This window comes from Centruroides vittatus, unplaced genomic scaffold (assembly GCF_030686945.1).
Source record: "Centruroides vittatus isolate TY-2023 unplaced genomic scaffold, ASM3068694v2 contig_378, whole genome shotgun sequence".
In the NCBI taxonomy this organism is placed as follows: domain Eukaryota; kingdom Metazoa; phylum Arthropoda; class Arachnida; order Scorpiones; family Buthidae; genus Centruroides; species Centruroides vittatus.
Window position 1 is genome coordinate 472,924 of NW_027122199.1, and position 21,586 is coordinate 494,509.

Consider the following 21,586-nt stretch of genomic DNA (forward strand, 5'->3'; position numbering starts at 1 on the left):
GATTTCTGTATCATGCAGCTTCATAAAGAAAATATATACATAACATTTTGCCAGGCCATAAATTATTTATATTAGTCTGTTAAAAGGTTTAAACAATAATAAGAACCTGTCCATTATAATATAGTTAGCATTCCATATGCAAAAAGTAATAATTTCATGAATTTTCTTTACAGAAAATTTTTTACTTTTTTCTTTAATAACTATGAAAGACCGTATTACTCGCACCTCAGTTCTTATTGCACCGGTTTACTTATTGGAAATATTCTATCAAACAAAATGGAGCTGAAGATTAAAAAAGTAAGTCAATTTCTTATCAATAAAACATAAATCATATTATAGATAAATAGTTAAATGGGAGGATAACGTTAACGTGCACAACGTCATCAGTCAAAAAATTAAAATTCAGAATATTTGTCATTATTTAATCAGCTGAATTAAATACAAAATTCGATAATCCACACTTTCGTTTTCATCGATGTGTTCCTGCTTCAATGTATAAATACTAAACTACAGGTTTCTTTCTAATGTCATCATCAGTCTATTTATGATTAAATTATAAATCTATATATTTTTAAATGCAACAATAACTTTGAATTTAAATATTAAAATACTGTATATTACCGTGAAACTTTTGTAAGAAAAGAAAGACCCTTGGAAACGAACAATATTAGTGGTTTTGCAACTGGGTTCCTGATTGGATATTTAGCATTTTTAAAGGTTCACTAATATAGACTTCTTCAGTTTGGAATTAACAGTGGTCTGCTTGGTGGCAATCATCTGGTCTTTGGCTTCGGAATTAAAAACTATTTCAGATTTACCAACAGTCGGATATTCACATTTACTCTTTTTTTGATGGTAGGTTTGTCGAAAGATCCATCAAACGGCTCTGATAATTGTCGCAGGGGTCGATATTAAACAAAAACTAATTTATTTACTGAGTTTTCTTTTATATTTCCTATATTTCGTTGCCAATTATAATATCATGTTATTAATTCTCATTACATTATGGCGCAAAATAACGTTTCTTATGTTCCTTAGTAGTGACATAGTAGTAGGCAAATAAGTTATTTTTCTTTCAGATGTTTTCGTGCACAACAATTACACTTCAAGTATTTTCAATTCTTCTGCTTGCATTTTCTCACAAATATAGGAAATACAGAATAAAAAAATCGCAACGGAAGCCGGAAAAAATTACCACAGGAAAGAATTTAACAATGCTTTTTTTAAAAGTCTGTTTTGAAGACAAAAACGACTAATATATAAATTAAAACATAATGTCTGATAAGGAAGGACTTTGAACCGAAATGCTAAAATGTGGTGGCATTAAGAATTATTTTACATTAAAGATGTTTTACGTAGCTAGAAATTGTGATTCACTTCTTTCAATATAACAAGTCCTAGTTCACAAGTACGTTCAAACAAAACAACTATATAAAATATCCATTTGATTTATTCGATACTTATATTACAAATAAGTTATTTGGCGAAAATTTGAAAAAAATTTAAGACTGAAATTCCCACTGTCATCCGTTTGTCCGCCTGCCTGTCTTTCTTGATATCGACAAGTGTGTTAAATAAATGAAGTTAAAAACCACTTATGGAAGAATAGGGACAGTAATTTTAAATTAACTATATAAGAACCTTTTGGATCCAACGGAAGTTACGTTATTTTAATTCAAACTTATACTTCTGAATCTAGTTAAATAAATAACAGGCAAATCTCTATTGTTAGCAGGAAAAGTATTGTGTGCAGGGTCAAGACACTACTAATTTGAGGCGGAGAGCACATATTTTAAATTAAATAAATTAAAATTTTCTTATAAATTGCATCCCGGCATTGAGACCATGTCACGATAAATAATTACTTCTATTTTATATATGTTCGACGGCTTTTTCAAAATTCAAAAATGAAGCAGGCTAAATTAAACCTAAATATAATTAAATTCTAAACTGTTACGAAAAAGTATTTTAATTTAAACAACAATTATTTTTTCAGATTTACTGGGTAATCTTCTGGATATTTTCCTTGTCTTTATTGATGTATTCTACTTTTGGATTGCACAAACAGATCACTGAAGTGTCTCCAAACAAATTCCTTGTTTTTATTCACAGAGCTTTGTCACCGTTTATGTGTATAATAGGACTTTCTTGGATATGTGTGGCTTGTATAACTGGATATGGAGGTACGTCGATTGCACAGCTTTATATTTTAAAATGTTATAATACAGAAAGTGAGTATATAAACTAAAAAATATCGTTTTGAATTATTGTATTTACAAGCAAATAAAATACAACTGACAGTTTTAAAATGTATTTAAAATAAAATATCAGATTTATAATAAGTTGTAAGGCAGAATCGCCCTATCTACAGTCCCGGGACAAATTAAATTCGCCATATCAGTTACAAATGATAACAATATGCGAACCTTTTGTTTATATAAAATACACAAACATTTGTTAGGCAACAAAGTAAAGTTCGGCCTTTCAATCGAAACGTCTGGACAACACTATTCTAAGAGTTCAATGAAAGAAAATACGCGAAAAAAGATTTCTATGTATTTACTATTAAAAAATTATGAGAAGAAACAGCAACGGTTTTCTTAGGGACGGAATATTAAAATAATGCTGTGATGTGGGATAAGACCATTCATTTCATCAACTTAATTTGAAGAAAAAAAAAAATTAACAACGAGTTTGTTAAATTTTTTGGCAATATTCGCTAGTACCATCTGTTATAAAATTTTATTCTAATCTACTTGTTATATGGTGAACTTATATTATTAACCGTTATAAAATCGCAAACAACTTAATTTTTAGGGGTATTACAATTTTTTGTAATACCCATCCCCTGGGTATTACAAAAAATTGTAAACGCTAATAACGAGTAAAATCAACATCAAGTCTGACCCTTCTGTAGACTCACCCGACTCACTCGACATTTAATAACCTACACACACACACACACACACACACACACACTACCAATATCGATACATAAGGAAGAGAAACCCATTTTTTTCTCATTTCTCATGTTTCAAGATTTTCTGAATCCAAAAATGTGAAAAAAATTTTAGGGGTAGTTTTTTACCTTTTTCTCTTTCATATATAACAGCCGGATAAGTAATATCGAAATGAAAACGTAAAACATTGTAACTCACCGTTTTCGGAAACAACAATAGGTTACATAATAATGAGGCAAGTACCAGACCAGGACTTTATTTAAAACTAATAATTTCCACAAACCACAGACAATATCAAAATCTTGTACAGCTTTCTCATAATAAAGAAAACGTTTTATCTCCTCCTCAAGCTATAAATAGTGTACAGCCAAACACAATTTCCTCGAACTTATCACTGACGTTTACCACCTTGGTCACCTGAAGCTCTCTCTCCTTTTGGTCCTGGCTGTTCCGCTTTTAATTGTTCATCCAGTGTAGCTCCGCACTGTCTAATTTACATAGGATAATGTTCCAGGATCGGGCAACGATGCAAACTAAGTTAAAAATTTTCGTTTTTTTGTTCTTTTGGTCATTGGTGCTTGGGAGTTTGTCCGTAACAACAAAAAAAAGGAACCAAGAAAAAGAAAAGAACAAAATAAAAATAACGCCCCAAAACAAGAATTAATGATCGGACATTGACTCCTTTACACCATAATGAGAATATCACAGCAAAATACATTTCGAAATTCGATTCTTCAAACCTGACTTTTCACATCGAGTTTCACTTTCCTTGTCTATTGTATACATTTAAAAAAAAGGTTTATTATGCAAACATGCACAAATCTACATTTTTGTTTTTTAACTTCAGTCATTAGAATTATCTCTTGAAGGATTAAATCATTGAATTACAGCTTGAAGGATTAATTGACCATAATGTTACAATATGCATAAATTATTTATATAATAATTTTGTACAGTTGTAATTATTTCACTTAATTCAAAAAACAAACGCTATAATATTGTAATAACAAGTAACATAAGCTTATTTTCCAGGCATAATATTTTTTTGTACAAAACGGAATTTATCTACATTCTGTCTCTTTATTTATAAATTAAATACTGTTTATTGTTAAAAATATATTTTATCAGTTTCAAAGAAGTGATATTTTCGTAATTTTCTATCAATATATGTTTACCTTAATGGTTATTTTAATATTACAACAGAAAACTAGTATTGGATAAAGTGCAATAATTTTTTAAAAAACTAATATGCTTTTATAATACTTATATTACTAGAAAAATTGAATAATTGATATTTAGATATTCATTATTCGTAAGGCGAAAAACAGAAAAATAAGATTTAAAATAATGTACATAGAAAATATAATTAGGACAACTCTTACTGCATTTTACAAGAAGAAAGAATACTACTGGTTGTCGCTCAATTTATTTAAAATGTTTAATAATTTAGTAATTTATCTTGCACAAAAATATATACTTCCTCATTTAGTGCTTAACACATTGTTATTTTTACATTATGTAAACATGTAGAACGTTACTTCTGTCAGATATATTTTTTAAAGTTTTCGAATTTATTTTTTTATTTTTAGGGGTTGTTAACAGATTTCTGTCTATGAAAATCTTCACCATTTTAGATCATTTGAATATATGGATTTACTTGATTCATCCCTTGATTATTCTTTATATTTACGGTCAGCTTAGAAAGGCAACAACCTTCACTGTGATAAATGTGGTAATTTCATATTATTTTTTAACTAGAAGTAAAAATAATTAATTAATTTACTTACAATAAAATAATACATCCATATATATATATGTTTTCTTTTGTCATATTTATTTATATATTTTTAAATTACATCAGTAAAATATTTTGATTTAAGATTATTCATAATGTTATACAAATGTACTCAATAGTATAAAAAAAATTTACTGAACACAAATGAAATAGAATGATATTTGTAATATTTCTTGTTTAACATATTTTAAAATTGTTAACACAATAAGCGAATATGTAATAATAAGTAAGTTTCCACACATATCCAACTTAGTCTTTGTGACAGAATGTTGTGCGTGCCGGATAATTGCGGCTAAGATTAGCGAGAGTGTATTATGTAGAATGTAGATTTAGAGTCATATACTTCACAATATATATCATATTTATTAATTATCTTTTGCAATAAAAAATAAATAACACCATTTAAGCAAGCAAGTGACAGTTTAGAATTGTTCGAATATTGCTGATAAATAAATGTTTGACCAAATGGCAATGACTCGTCAATAATGTTCATGATTATTTTGTAAATAAAAAATTCATAATTTATTTATTGTTAAATAAAAAGTATAAGATAAGGGCGCAAACCATTAATAATCTGAAGTTGAGATAATATATTTTAAATTATTAAAATTTAAAATATGATTAAAAATTTCACTTCGGCATTCTGACGATATCATAATAAACACTTTCTCGTTCGAAATTTTAAAAATATTTGAATTAGTTGTAAAAAAATTGAAATTGCTGAATAAAATTCAAAATCTTATTATAAGTGTTTACGTTGTAATGAATAAGTGTTCAGTGGCTTAGGATTTATTGAATAAACACTGTATATTTTAAGTTAAAACGACAGATAATTTGTCATTAATATAACTAGTACTGCTTTACTTGTTGTTTTATTCAACTTGTCACATCTTATTTTATTTATTGTTATTTAATAATTCAGAAATTAAACAATTTGAGTCGTATTAGTTAACTACAGTAGAGAGTCGTTAATCGGGACCCCGGTAATCGGAATAGCCGGTAATCGGAACGATTTTCAGTCGGACTGTGTCGTGCTGAATCGAACGTTTTTGATACTAGATTTACTTCTAAAGTATAATTTTTGTTTTTATATTTTTCAATATATTTATTTTGTTTGTACAAAATGCAGAAATAATTTTTAACGATACGATAGCCTCGATTATTATTATAAAAATTTTCGTTAGGCTTAAAATCGACGAAAATTCAACACGAAGCGACACGCAACGGAGAAAATTCAACAGAAGCGACACGCAATGGAGAAAAATTTGAACATCGGACAGGTTAATGTATTTTTTCGTACATAATCGGTAATCAGAAGAAATCACTAATCTGAACAACTCCAGTCCCCAATTGATTCCGATTAACGACTCTCTGCTGTATTTTCGATACTTTCAAACTTTAATTGTATTCTTAACATCTATTTTTCAGTGGATGCTGTTCACACTGGTGTTGTTGTTTTCGCTGATTGTATCTTTCTTCTATTACATCTTTATTCAAGCTCTTATCGACTTCCTGGCTTCGAAATTGTCACGTTCAACATCAAGAAAGAAAGCTTCAGTCGAAAATTGTCAATTGAAAACCGTAAACATGCGGCTTCAATCCGATTGATATGCAGAAATTATAAAAAGGAGGTTATTGATTATATTGAAATGTCTGTATTCAATTTTTTAAGTACTTATGTTTTAACTTTCCTCATATAATATATTAAAATGTATTTACACAATGAATATTTAGAAATTTTTATTTTCTCTAACGGGAATGAAACATCGTAGGACTATATATTTTGTATACGAATTTTAAAAGTATTTTTTAATTAATAAATTACTTAAATGCTCATAATTTTTCAGTTTTTTAAAGATATATTTAAAATAATTCAAATTACTTGTAAGTAAATACTTCATACTCTTTTGAAATTATCAGAATTGATATGGATATTGATGGGAGTGAATTTATAACAAAAAAAATCTGGCATAGAATTGATTACATCGCAAATACGATAATTTTATTTAAGTAGTTTTGTTTTATAATAATAAAATAATTATTAGAATTTTTATTATTGATTCTTTTCCTTTTCTGGTTGGCGGTATCGAAGGTAATGGCGGAAATTACATAAAAAATACTTCTGGTAAAGTGATTTACTAAGTATAGGTAGTTGCTGTGAAATTATAATTTTTGTCAATTTATTCATAATATAGTAATATATTTAACAAATAACTTATGCTTTCATACCAAAATTATTGTCAAATGAATATTCTAATTGTATTAAGCATTTCTCTTTATCAGTGAGGAGCAAGCGAAAATTGCTGGTGGTTAGGTCAAAGTTGGCGGGGTTCTATTCCTTCTTTTATCACTTCATAAGATAAAATTGAATCCGAACGAATGATTTTCGTTCGGAATGTTGTTCAGAATAACCAAAGCTCAAATTTATAAAAATTAAGCTTTTTTGTAACGATTACACTAACAGCATATTCAAAGCATTTGATGGGTGCCCGTTGTGTCGCCAACTGCCCACAGAATTGTTGATCGTAGCTGTTTCAGTTTTGAAACTACAAACTATAGGTATTTCAAAGTTCGTAAATTAATAAAACCCGAGGCACACTTACGAAATAAACCGTAAACGTTTGTAAATTAAACGGTTTCCATAAGCGCTGTAAAATTCTGCCTGATTTTAAATCCAGTTTAGACTACTATTCCGTACAAAAGTTATAATTTTGTGTAACTTACAGATCCATTTAAACATTGTAAATAAAAATGAGTTTATTAAACGATTGTGGCCTGAAATTTTCTGCAAACCAAAATTTTCGCAATGACAGTATTACCGTCGCTTTGTGTGGGTGCACCGGGAGGTAGACGAAGTCCTACCTCCTTTGGTCGGCTAACAGGTCGGTGAGACCTGCTTACAATCAAGATGACGGTTCGGGTTCGTTAAGCGTTACGCGTTACGCGAGTGGAGAAAGAGGATGTGGATGGGTCCTAACGATAGAGCAGCGGCGATACTCGAATAAATGACATCGATGGAAAATACAACTATTTATTAAAACTAAAATCTACAGCTACAAATATGGATGATATACAGTCACTCTCCCGGAGAGAGAGTTCACACGAATTTGGGAAGATAATACCTCTTTGTCCGAGTGGATAGGTACTTGTAAAAGTTTAGAGAGTATCTTCGGCTCGCGCTTCCTTCCGTAACGGAGTGGGTTTCCCTCAGGACGGACACGCTGCTTTGCGGACTTGTTAGGCCTGGACGGGCACTCGGTAATCGGCCTGGAGTCGATCGGACGGACAAACTGTAACTGACCTCCTCTCCCTCTGTGGTCGCCCTTTTATCTTCTCGGTCACGTTCCACTCCTTCACCAACCAGCACTATTCGGATTTTGTTCCTCATGATTCATTTTTTTCTTCGTGGGAAACAAGCAATAAACAATTTTATTGCTAGATTTTGGTTCCGGCGGGTTCGAATTTTCATACTTGAGACTAACCAGTTAAGGGGAAAGCGACGATTTAATTTTAAACCGAAATTACTATTTCACATTTAATGACTTGCCCCATCTGTATTTTTAGTAAATATATATACATATATAGTCAAGTCTTCATAAGTCGACAGTCGGATAACTAGACACCATCGGTTAAGTAGTCACTTTTCTGTGGTCCCAGCCGACTTACATAAGCATTAGTGTTTAAAAAAAACCGCGGTTTACTGAACACCGTTTAACTCGTCACCACCGGATAAGTCGACATACTTTTGCTGGCCCACACTCTGGTAAGTTGTCACCCCCTCCTGAAAAAATGAATTTCACTCCACACGTGTGGTGCTGCAAACTCATCTATTTTCAGGGGGAGTCGATTTATTTATTAATATATAATTAATATATTTAATAATATATTAATATTATTAATATATATATAATATATATATATATATATATATATACATATTAATAAAAATGCCTTAACATTTTATGTATCAATATTTTTATGTATAAAATAATAACAGATAAACAAAATGAAAATATACAATCTACATCAACGTCACACCAGCATCCAATTTTGCATTTTCTCATGCCAGAGGCATTAAGAATCCTTAGACATTACTTGCCAATGATTGAAAATTGCGAAGATGATGTTTTAAAGGCGATCGTGATCGTTGAAAAACAAAGTCGAGACAGTAAAGTGCTCAAAACAAACAACACTAAACAAATTTTTCAGTTTTTCATCTACAGAGTAATTGTAAACGGAGGACACAATGTATTGTAAACCTATACTACTGTATAACGCACTACTGCATTTTATTAATTGTTGTTTTGTGGTTTTTTTTAACTTCGCTTTAGTCGTCACATCGGATAACTCGACACATTTCCACTTCCCCTTGGGGTGTCGACTTATGCACAGTCGACTGTAATAGACTATTGCTCGATTTTGGTGATAGCTGAAGTATATTCTTTTACACGTAATAAACGCATTTAAACGCCTAGTTTGCCTTGTTAATTGATACAAGGTATGTTTACCGAGAATTTTTAAAACAGCGTACAAGAAGCAAAAGATTATAGAAATGTTTGCTTGACATAATGTGTTAAAGAAACATTACTGCGCGAAGTAATTAATTTTATTAGACGAGAGAAAAAGACTTAGGTCGAAGAATAAAAGAAAAAGAATAGTGACGGCAGCATCCAGTATTCTCAGGTCGTCTCTGTCTCAAGCACTATGCTCATTGTTTTTTTTTAAATAAAGATTTGTTTACAAAAAAAGAAGGTATTAGAAATAGCATATTTACATAGTTACTGGTACAACATATATTAACCTTAGCTAATTACATCTTTATAGTAGGCTACAGTGACTATGCCATATAGGTGCAAGTGAGGATACAATTTTATTTGAGTAGTTCTATTCTGTGGTTACCCGATGTGTCGTTATATCTGTCTTCCGGTATGTGTTTCCTACAGGCATCTAAAATATGTTTCAGTCTGTAATATAAACGGTCCTTGTAGTCATTGATGGTTAGTTAGTTTTCTATTCTCGAATCTCGTTTCGTTCCTGTTTAGCCAGATAGAGAATCTGGCTCCGCACATAATAATGCTGCCCTTTTTGCATAGCATTATGCTTTTCAATCGAGCTTTATGTTCAGTTATTAATATATATTTATCGCAGTTTTCTGTCGCTTTTCTAATTTGTTTCTATATGTAGTTCGCTGATTGGCATTTATAGAATTTGTGTAACCCAGCTTCCAATTTTCATTCCTATCGTTTTGGATGGGTTAATGATCAATTCCGACGCTCGTTCAAATTGTTTAATTACATGGAATAGTTTTCTTATGCTTTTATCGTCACTGCACATTACTGATATGAGCCACACATTTAAAACTTTTTTCGGGGGTACTCTAATTCCATTTATGTGTTTGCCTTCGTTTATGGCTTTTATCAGTGGATCGAATGCTTGAGTAAACAGTGTCATAGACAGCGGGCACCCTTGCCTCACCGATCTTTCTACTATGAATGTGTCCGAGAAGTTACCATTTATTATTATTCTACTACTTACTTATATTTTCATAGATGATTTTTATCATTTTGGTGGAGCCTTTGCCCAAGTTAAAATTATCTAGCACCTGCAGCATATAATACATCAGGTCAAAAGCATGGTCCATGTCGATGGATTAGATTAGGTTAGGTTAGGTGGGTTGGGTTAGGTTAGTATAAGCAAAAAACAATTGCTGGTAAAGCAATTGTTTTTCGCTTATATAATCTGTGATATTTCTTAGGTGATGGATTGTTTTTCTGAATTTTTCTCCCTGTGACAGCGCGTGGCAGTTCTATAGAAACAATCCGGTAGTACTTGTCTTAAACGATTCGTCATAATTATTATTATTATTTGATAATTACAGTTAAGAAGCGATATTGACCTGTACTGTTTCAATTCAGTAGGGTTTTTTTATTTTTGGAATGAGTTTTATTATACTTTGTTTCATGCTATTGGGTAGTCCGTGTTTGAGACCGTAGTTTATCATTTTTACAAAGTTTGTCATAAAATGTTGACTGCATGTTGCATAGAATTCTTTTGTGAGGCTGTCACTTCTGGGAGCTCTGTTGTTGCCCAGACTGTTAATAGCTCTAATACATTCATCCTCAGTCACATCAGCTTCGAGCATTTGCTGTTGCTGCTCCTGTACTTTCGACAGGTCGTGCGTAAACTTTCTCGCCGCTTCTATATTTGTAGTTTTGAGTAGAGCTTTTCGAAAAAAGCTCCACATTCGTTCAAAATTTCTGTTTAGTCTGTTAATAATTGACTATTAGCTCCATACAACTCTGTAATGTCATTTTTTTTCTATACTTGTTTTTTCAACTCGAAAGAAATGTTTTGCGGGTTTCTCATTATGTTCAATTTTTTTTTTATCCTTGATGGGATTAAGGCCCATTCCATGTGTTCTTTTTCTGCTTGGTTAATTTTTTTAAAAAGAGGCTATTGTATCTTCATTCTAGCTATTTATGTTGTTCATTGTGCTTCTTAATTTTGCTTTTAGCAAGTTAATTTCTTTTTTTTCTTACAGTTTCTTTCTTTGCATTTTCGAATATTAAAGTATTTAGTGTCTAATTTAAATCCATCCTACCATTTCGGTGATCGGACGAGAACCAATATTTTCAGAGTGGTATGGTAGCTGTCGAATGGTCACTTTCGCTACTACTTTTAACTGGTTGCTAACTCTTCTGTCTCCCTAAAAGAAAATAAATAACTACTACTACACTTCCCCCCCCAAAAAAAAAGTTATAAGAACTGAGAATTTAAGCTTTTTAACGGATTATTTTACACTAGAAACTTCAACGTTAAAAAAACCCTTTAATATTTTATGCAAATTTGTTTTATTATTTGCAACTAGCAGAAGTAGCTAGTTGCAAAATCAACCATTTCAAAACCATCTAATTAAGCAAAACTGTTGCAAAAGTAGGTAATTACAATTTTCAATCGTTATTTAAAATTATTGGAGTGTGTTATAGTTGTTATTATTTCTTTATTTAGTATTGTAATTTTCTTAAAATCTCAATAATCAAGACTTCAATATCACTATTACAAACAGAAAAAGCCTTTGCATTTCCTGTATATATTAGGTTACTTCAGTTAGATTATTTTGCAACTCATCGACACAAATAAAAATATAGATACATATCTTTCATGCCAAAAAAGTTTCTAATATCCATTTTAGATTGCTACTCACTCTCAATGATTGCAGTGCTTAAATGGGGAACAGAAGATAATACAACTTTTCCGCTAAATCCGAACCTCGAACATTCTATAACCTTCGAGTCTTATCACAGACCATCCAGGCCTTAAACCGCCACTTCCCCACTCATTCACCAGAGAGCGCTTTCATCACAGACCAACATTATAGCGTTTTCCGCCACGATTCAAGCATGCTTTCTTCCTGCACAATACTAATATAACCTATTCACCTCCAATTTTTCGTTTGACTAAATTAGCCAGGGTAGGAAAAACGCCCATCCTACCCCCATCGTGGCTACGTCCCTGATAATAATTACCACACAGCACTTACAAATGATGCTACACAATGGTCAATAAAACTATCATAAAACGTGCATTTTTTCAGTACAACCATACAACGACCCATGTTATAGTTTCTTTCGATGTACGTAAACTTCTGTGTATATCCAGCCTACTTGGACCTTGTTTATTAAAATCAGAAACTATACCAGCATAGTAAGTCCTAATAATAAACATGGTTCAAGTAGACAGGATATACACAGAAATTTAAAAGTGTGGTCTGTAGAGAGTAGGTTTCAAATTTGGCAGCCTCGAAACTTAGTATCTCACTCTGTGTGACAAGCGTAGCAAATTAGCTTTTACAGTCGACCAACGACACTCTTTTCCTTCAGAATTTAAAGATGAGTACCATTTTTAGCAGTGCCCTGCACGCTTAAATCTCTGTATATTATAAGCGTTTCAAAGAAACGAAATATTTCTTGCAGCACCAAAATCGTCATAGTGGTGAGTTTTGGTACTAATTTTTGTACACAAATGTTTTCTAAATGTTCTGAAGTGTCCTACTACTAGTTATTGTTGTATTTAGACTGTTGAATGTCTCTGTAAATAGAGTGGAATAGGGATACTTGAATTACTATCACCAATATTTAAGATTTCTTATAAGTATTGGCTTTAATCTTATTAATACCTCTCACAGAATAGTGTATTCTTTATGCTATCAAGTGTGCAAAATGTACCAATGTCTTCGTGCATAACAGCATTAAAAATTCGCATTTATTACGTAGAAAAAACTTTTTAATGACTCATTTTATACTAGTGGTTACTAGGAGGGTCTTTTTAGCAAGCCCATTACGGTTTCGGCCAGCCCATTCGGGACAGGTTTGAGCCCGAAATATCTAGACAGATCATTTTCTTCTTGGCCTGAGAGGAAATCGAGTTCGTACGTGTGATAGAAGCTGTTTCATGATATCAGAAAGAAGTAATATTAGGAAATATATTTATCAAATAAATGTACTATATATTAATATTATTTTGTATTTTTACTGGAATAATACATTACATTTAATTTCAAGTTGATAAATTATCAGTTTATAATTCTAAAATAACACTCTATATTATGGAAATTTAATCTGTGGACGTTAACAATAACAGCGAGAACTTGATATGTGGTGCTTCTAGTTGGCAAGGGATAAGTAATCAAGTTGACTGTGTTATTGGCTTACATAGCTGTTTGTTACTTTGAAATGCACTACATATTTTGTAATTGTATAATTATTCTGTCATATGTTTATTGCGTAATGTAATATTATAAAGTTAAATTCTTTTATCTCTTATAACCTTATTTTTATCTGCCACGCGATATTTCTATGTTAATATATAGACGGTTTCCTGAACTTTTCATTTATTTAGTCATTCTCGGGAGCTATAATATAGCTATTTTTGCTTTGTCCTAGACGTAAAAGAACATTCGAACTTTTGAAAAGGTAAGGTTAAATATAGTTACAGCATACGTAGGATCTGTTTACTTACTATAAACATACACACGGGTGTAATTAATATTTGGCACTGAAGCCCTTCTTTGAAACCCTTTGACAGATTTTGGCCAGTCACAATTATCATCACAAAATCGTCTAATCTGATAATTTCCGATAGAACACATTATTATACGGAACACTAGATATAAACTGCTAAGTGTTAATAGTGTAATAATTGTATGGTGTGAAACATTAGCGCCCCTATCAAAAATTCTATTTAATCGGACACTTTTAGATACTTCTATGCATCTGAATGTTTCAATGTTCCATGTTTAGAGTGACAAGGAAAATTTCTCTTCATCTCTTTGGTGTGGCGTAAATGTCATACACACGAACATATTTCTATAGTTGCTACAGCACTAAGTACTTATTTCCAATGACTTGCTGCAGCGCTGCTTTTGATACATTAGCAAATGAAGGAAGTAAGTCAAAATTTTAAGGAAACAACTTATAGAAGTAAATCATGAATAAACTTATACATTTATTTTTGCTCCGGACAGCTTGGGGTAACACTGACGTATGGGAATATGCAGCATTCTATCTGAAATTGTCCACTGAAATTGAAATTGTCTTTATTTAACAAAAAAAATAGAAAACATCGAGCAATACGTCATTGACTTTGCATTCGTAAAAAATATCTTAATTTATATATTTTATTTTTTCATGGCTACGCGAAGTAATTGATATAGTAATGTGGGAAATACTTCAAGAAGCAAATGATTTTTCAATTCGTGACTGTATTGATTGATTAGTATTATAAGATGAAACACAAGAGCGATCTGCCGATCGAAGTACGTGCCTGCCGGGTTGGTTTTTAAGAAAAACTGACATGTATTCTGACGTTATCGACACGAAGAAAACCCGGAAAACTTCACTGGGCAGCCCGAGCCGACTACCAGTGTTTCGGGATTAAATTTGCGTTAAATTTAGCCACTGATGCAGCATGGATAGGATGGAAAACGACGCATAGGTAGGTAGAAAATTTTTTGCAGCAGACTCGATCAGCATTCGATCCTGAATCCTTTATGTAACGCTACCACTCAGTCATCTGACCGGCTTTCAATGTGTAAGAAAAACAATAAGTGTTTTTCAAATTAGTTCTGTAAAGCTTCAACGTGTTACTAATGAAAGAAGGCGAAGGGAAAAGATAATAACAAAAATCTAGCAACGAGTCGTGCCTTCTGTGCCTTTTGTCAAAATTTTTGAAACTTTGCAAAAAACTTTCTCTAGTGGCAAATTGGGCTGATGATATTAAATTTTGGTGGTTAAAAGTCAAGGAGGATTATGTATCTTATCTCGACAGGGGTCTGACTTAATGTAGCTATTATTCGTCATTAAAATTTTCAATTTTAAAAAATAATAATAATAAAACACATCCCTATCCTCAAAATTAAGCTTTTGACATTTTATAATAATTATCAATATAAAAAGTTTTTCAAATAAAATCCCATAACAGATGGCGCCGTACGCACTTTTACTGGCTGGGAAAGTACCACAACTCGTTGATGGATTTTTTAAATGCCATGATGTAATTTACACAATTTGCTCATAGTAGCTAACATCTGGAACGTAACGCTTCCATGTTGAACGTAATTACTTTTAAAAATAAATTTATTTATTACAGAAAACTTCAAAAATTAAATACGAAAATTCAACTTTTTTTTGAAATCTCAGCTATGGAAAGCTTCTTAAGGTTCGTTTTTTTAAATTTTTTTACTTTAATAACTGTAGAAAAAACTTAGTTTGAACTTATATCAATAATTTTTGTTATAAAGTAACAGAAATATTTTCTCTGTTATTGAATTTCAACTGTATTTTTTCTGTTTTCAAATCTCTTAAATGCTCACAAATGACAGAGTTGGATTAATGATTTTTCTAAGTGCTGAATATTACTTTTGTGCTTCTGAAAAAAATGAGAGTACGTCAGGTAGGAGTAAGAATATTAACTAATGTTTTATTAAGTGAAAAATTAGTTAATTGAAAAATTTTTGTATATTTTAGTAATTGAACGTAGGATGATTGGAGGAAGGGTAGCAGAAAATGGAGAATTTCCATTTCTGGTGAGTTTATAGGTGTAAACAATTTTGTTCCGGCTACTCTACTTATAAGGAACATTACACTAATTTAGATAGCAATATATGAAGAAGGAGGATTCGAGGGTACTTTTTCGTTAATCACATCACAAACATTAATAGGAGCAGCACACGTTGTAGAAAGGTGTGTTTACTTTAATGTTTATTAGAAATTTCCGCAGAAATTTTATTTGACGATGAATATTTTGATATAAATTTGGTTAATGATTAGCAGTAAATAAATTTTTAATTTTGTGCTTTTCGGTAAGCTATAACTAAATTTAAAAAGTGCGGTTTCAATCTAGACTCTTCTATATAACAAGTGCAAAAGTGATCAGAGCATAGTAAGCTATTCACGCAACAATAGCCTAAGCGGGCATAAAAGTGCAACGGTATACTAAGATATGGCAACGATATTTACACTTCAGAAGGAAAATAAACTGTATTTACTCTAAATATTAAGCAGCGAATATATTCAGCTAAAAATTAACCAGAAGAAATCAAAACGTCTAAAAGTGAATCCCAGCATTTGAAGGTTACAACTGCACATATAAATGATACCACATTTAAGAGATACAGTGCTCAGGTTCGAACTTGAGCACTGTATTTAATTCATAAAATTCAGTTAAATGTAATATTTGAAGCTTGTATACAAGCTGTAAAAAGAGCTAATTTTGCAATATTTAAGTAATATCTGTGGTATCTGGAATGATCCAAAATGAAAACAAACACATACAAAACAGGAATACAACCAGTGATCTCGTATGAATAAAAACCTAGTTACTGACAAATGAAGCGAAAGAACTCCTGGAATACAATACAGTAGAGCGTCGATAAGTGGAACATCGGTAAGTGGAATGGCCGGAAAGTGGAACGATTTTCAGTCGGACTGTGTCGTGCTGAATCGAATGTTTTTGATACTAAATTTACTTCTAAAGTATAATTTTCATGTTTTTTATATTCTTTAATATATTTATTTTGTTTGTACAAAATGCAGAAATAATTTTTAACGATACGATAGCCTCGATTATTATTATAAAAATTTTCGTTAGGCTTAAAATCGACGAAAATTCAACGCAAAGCGACACGCAACGGAGAAAAATTCAACAGGAAGCGATACGCAACGGAGAAAATTTGAACATCAGACAGGTTAATGTATTTTTTCGTACAAAGTCAGAAACTGGAACAAATCATTAACTGGAAGGACCCCAGTCCCCAATTGGTTCCACTTATCGACGCTCTACTGTATATTGAAAAAAAACATTTGATCCATAGAAGACAATCTCACACTAAAATAATACAAGACAAAAGAAATGAAATTCAGAGCCGAATGCAAGTACATGAATATCAAAACAAACCATTAGAAATAATAAGCCACGTCATTAGGTGTGATGTAAGAATAAACGACATCAAAGATCTGAAGAGCGATTTTAAAGACTCCAATAAAAACGATGCTGCTGTAGATTAGAATGGAATCTGATCCAAACCATCTTAATTTATCATTAATTGCATTCATTTGGCCATTTCCCTTTTCTGCTTACGCTTGCAAACGAAATTCTTTTTAAATCATCTCTAAAACTGTCCAGTCACCTATCCATAGATATATGTAATGCATGACATTAACACTTCAACCAATGAATTAAATATTAAATTCTAATTAAAGTGAACACTTTTATATAATGTTTATCTTCTATATCAAAGTATAAAATTCTTATTTTTCTGTAAAATTGCCATACATACATACATACATACAAGAAAGACATCCGCCGTGCACGAAGTGTTTAGCCAGCAGACAAGAGGATAAAGGAAAGGGGAGGGGAAGAAAGGGGAGAGCAGATAGACAGTAGAAAAAGGTAGAATTCCTCTGAACGGCGTACAAATGGTTATAGTACCCTCTACGTTTGATGTTGGCGTGGAGTTTATATGCTGCAAGGCCGTTGTTACCCAAAGGGTCTAAAAGAAAACCTGAGTGTAGCGAACACCAGTAATTGAGTGCTGCCACGAATATCTAAGTGTAGAAGTTAGTGCCAAGTGGGTGTTAGTAGGATGAGTTATATCTACTGAACACAAATAAAACTGAACACGATTGCGGATCTTAATACTACTTAACAGCTAGACAGACAGTGCGAAAAGAAAACGAAAACAATGACAAACTAGATGAGACAAACGGGCAAGACCCCAATTTATTTATATATTTATTTTTATTTTATTTTATTTTATTTTTAAGCATTAACTTACTGACTAACAAAACTAACCTACCATAACCTAGGACGAACCTAACCAGAGGACTAAAGCTAACAAACCCTAATCTAATTTAACCTAACTCATATCCTAATTGGAAACCAAGCTGAATCTTAATCTAACTTACAATTTAGGACTAACCGAATTTAGACTTAAAAAGAAGACAAAAGAAAAAAGAATTAAAATACAAAATTAAAAGGCAGCTAAATGCTGACAGTTGAAACAATGCAAGGAAAAGCTAATTGCCATTCATGCCCCTGGAGTGAGTGCTCTCAAGATCCCCACTAATCGATATGAATGCGAGTAGATGATGGAACATTATACGCATGTGTATGAGTTGGTGCGGATTGCAAGGCCAATTCTACCCTTCAAGAATAGCAGCTCTCATTAAACTGTCCTTAATGTGATTGTACGTATTGCAGCGAAAAACTAAGTAAAGTAATGTTTGGTTCTCCCGAATACCACAATTGCTTTGTGGATTGTCCCCAAGGTTAAATCTATGCAAGTATTGCTTAAAGTGCCGTGTTTTGTAAGTAGCTCAGTCAGGGTAGATTCATCTACACTTTCATCCCCAAGGTTGACAAAGAATCGCAGTAGTGTCAACCTTGGGGATGAAAGTGTAGGTGAGTCTACCAGTGGTGTCACGGTCCCAGCTGTCTTGCCAGAGAATGAAGATTTGCTTCTTGACGTGATTGTTAATGTATGACGTAGGATTGTAACTGAAGACTTTGCAGCTTGTTTGGCAAGACGGTCAGTGGTCTCGTTGCCAAGAACTCCCTCATGACCTGGGACCGATTGGAAATCTATTCTAATGTTGTTGTCTAAGTATCTGAGAATGTGGTGTATGAGACGGATGAGTTTTAAGCGGCTATCAGACTTCGCAATCCTGTGTAAAGCTACCCTACTATCAGAATAAATGCGATAGTGTAAGTAGTGTCTTTTGTCCCTCCTATGCCTAATGTGAATTAAGCTCATATAAATAGCTAAAGTTTCTGCCTGTGCTATTGAGCAGTGTGAACCTAGACAGAAGCAAGCGCTGTGAAACTCGCGGCCTAAGTCGGAATAAACTACGAAAGCGGCACCCACATCGTCACCCATCTTGGAACCGTCAATGTAAATCCTAAACATGGGATGATCACCTGGATCTTCAAAGTAAACGTCAGGGGCAAGCTGATGGGAGAGATGGTAATCATAAATCGGGAGGATATTTTTGTCGATGCTGAATTTTTTGATATCATCGATCAATGTCAAACTGGGGGGGAATCTTACCTACTCTAATCATATTGTCGACATCTGAGTCGCTATAATCTTGCCAGGGTAAGGTGACAAGATTTTCCTGCCAAATAATGCATTTAATTTCTAATGTGAAATTGGCACCAGGTGTTTTATCAAAACTTTTCGAAGTTAGAACAAATTCACGTCGACCTATAATTATGTTACTTGACAAAAGCACCTATGGACCAGTCTCAACTGTATTCAGGAGTTTTCAAGAATAGTATTGCAGTACGCACGGCAAATTTTACTTAAGAGTACAGTATAAATGTACAAAAATAGAAACACAGCTTTTAGTTAGTACAAACGCTGGAAAAACCTACTTCAAATGGCTAACGCCTAAATATGGATACCATATTTGGTTTACTATTGAATGTCATCCCAGAAGGCGTTCAACCTTGGCAGATTGTCATAGTCAAAATTGAGTTATTTTTCCTATATAAAGTTGAGTTCCCTCTATCACATGTGGTATAATTAGGGAAATGCCAACTTCATTCATTTTTTCCTGTCTGTATTAAGAGTATTCTCTTTTCACATTTTACTCTCCTTTTCTTCATTTCTTTCTCTTCAACTCTCTTCACTTCTTCACTTTCTATACCTATTGGTTTCGGCCTTCTAATCGCTTTTTTCCAATGTATTAAGAGTATGTAGGAAGTAGCAGATAAAAACAATAAACATAATTACATACCGGAAAAGTAGTGTAATAATTTAAATTAAATAATTATCTCAAATAACCAATGTTTAGATATACCAGGCTTATCAAACTGTAATGGAGCCAAGTAATCGAAATCACATCAAGAAAATCAGACTAATTTTATTTCTGGGATGCATTTCGGTCTTTTTATACCCTCTTCAGCTACAATTACATAAATACAGATACCTTTAATATATAACTTAATAATTACAGGTTATATTGGTATACTGCAACTGTTCATACGTCCAACTGGTTACAATTTCTACTATAAATCTACCAATTACAGTGTGATCTACACGAATCTACAAGTGATTACTTTGTTTATTACTGATGGTTATGACCAAATTACAATTCGTAAACTTGGAAATTACATTGGTTATTTGAGATAATTATTTAATTTCATTTATTAGAGGCAAGAATCTCACGACTAGAGTGTAATGACGTTTTACTTTATTCTATTGTCACATATAATGATTATTTATTTAAAATTCGTTTTTATCTAGCTGTGAAATTGAAGATTATTATGGAAGAAAGATGACGTTAACAAAAGTAAAGGGAGGAAACTGCTGTTTAGGAGTAAGATCATACACCCACGTTATGATTCAAGAATGTATCACGATGATATTGCGCTTCTGATTCTTAAAGATCCTGTTGAAAATATATGTCCAATTACTTTACCTGGAAAAAACTTAAGATTTACTCATGGTTACGCCAAGTTAGTCGGTTGGGGAAAAATTGGTTACAGTAAGTCTGCTGTTTTTCTGTATTGTTTAAAGTCAATACGACAATAAAAAGCAATATAAATGACATTTCCTGTAATTTAGATAAAGAAGATGACACAGACATTCTACGAGTAGCGGACGTAAGATTAGTAAAGCCACAACTCGCGGAACGTGTGTTTGACATGACTTTAACTAATGGAGAAATTGTAACAATGACGCCTGGGAAGATCGCAATGAAAGTAAAGAAGTTATTACTTATGACATTATGGTTATTGTTAATGTTACACTGTTATTTATAAACTTTTATATCTTACAGGGAGATTCTGGCTCACCGCTGATTATCACAGATGCGATAAAAGGACAAATTCTTATTGGCGTTTTGTCTTCTGGCGGCACTAATACTAACGAACCAGATATTTACATGTCAACCAGTTTTTACTATGATTTTATACAAACTCACAGATTTGGATGTCTCACATACTAATAGATATAGAATTACAATGATTTTGTGTTAGATAACTTTATTTATTTATTGTATAAATAAAACGTCCCTATAAAAATAGGATTTTTGCAAACTAAATTTTAAGTTAGTAATGGCCGAACGCCGTGTCGGTAAAACATTGCTTAAATAGTTGACCTCTGTAATAATCGCGTGTTCTTTTATTCTGTGTTGATAAATAGCGTTAGAATATCTGGCGACCGAGCTGCTTGTTAAATAAGCAATCGGTTTTTCGTAGCACACAGTGTTACCCCAAGAAAATGTCGGTGAAAGATAGCGATTCGTGTGTTTTGTAAGCTTTTATTCGT

General features: G+C 32.2%; 2 protein-coding genes and 1 long non-coding RNA gene across 3 annotated transcripts; all 3 read left to right on the forward strand.

Annotated features, from left to right (window-relative positions):
* Nucleotides 1-206: 206 nt before the first annotated feature.
* LOC136975727 (uncharacterized) lies at nucleotides 207-4,651 on the forward strand. Its single transcript, XR_010880818.1, has 3 exons — nucleotides 207-297; nucleotides 1,997-2,183; nucleotides 4,550-4,651. It is a non-coding gene; the product is annotated as an uncharacterized lncRNA (long non-coding RNA).
* Nucleotides 4,652-15,446: 10,795 nt separating this feature from the next.
* Nucleotides 15,447-17,318, forward strand: LOC136975717 (uncharacterized). The gene is made up of 5 exons (XM_067270816.1): nucleotides 15,447-15,471; nucleotides 15,635-15,705; nucleotides 15,780-15,838; nucleotides 15,907-15,995; nucleotides 17,126-17,318. Exons 1-5 carry the CDS (start codon nucleotides 15,455-15,457, stop codon nucleotides 17,316-17,318), a joined length of 429 nt encoding a protein of 142 aa, XP_067126917.1. The 5' UTR covers nucleotides 15,447-15,454.
* A 3,280-nt stretch (nucleotides 17,319-20,598) lies between these two features.
* On the forward strand, nucleotides 20,599-21,318 carry LOC136975728 (thrombin-like enzyme chitribrisin). The gene is made up of 3 exons (XM_067270823.1): nucleotides 20,599-20,801; nucleotides 20,882-21,018; nucleotides 21,096-21,318. The coding sequence occupies exons 1-3, from the start codon at nucleotides 20,666-20,668 to the stop codon at nucleotides 21,261-21,263; spliced, it is 441 nt and encodes a 146-aa protein (XP_067126924.1). The 5' UTR covers nucleotides 20,599-20,665; the 3' UTR covers nucleotides 21,264-21,318.
* The last annotated feature ends 268 nt before the right edge of the window (nucleotides 21,319-21,586 follow it).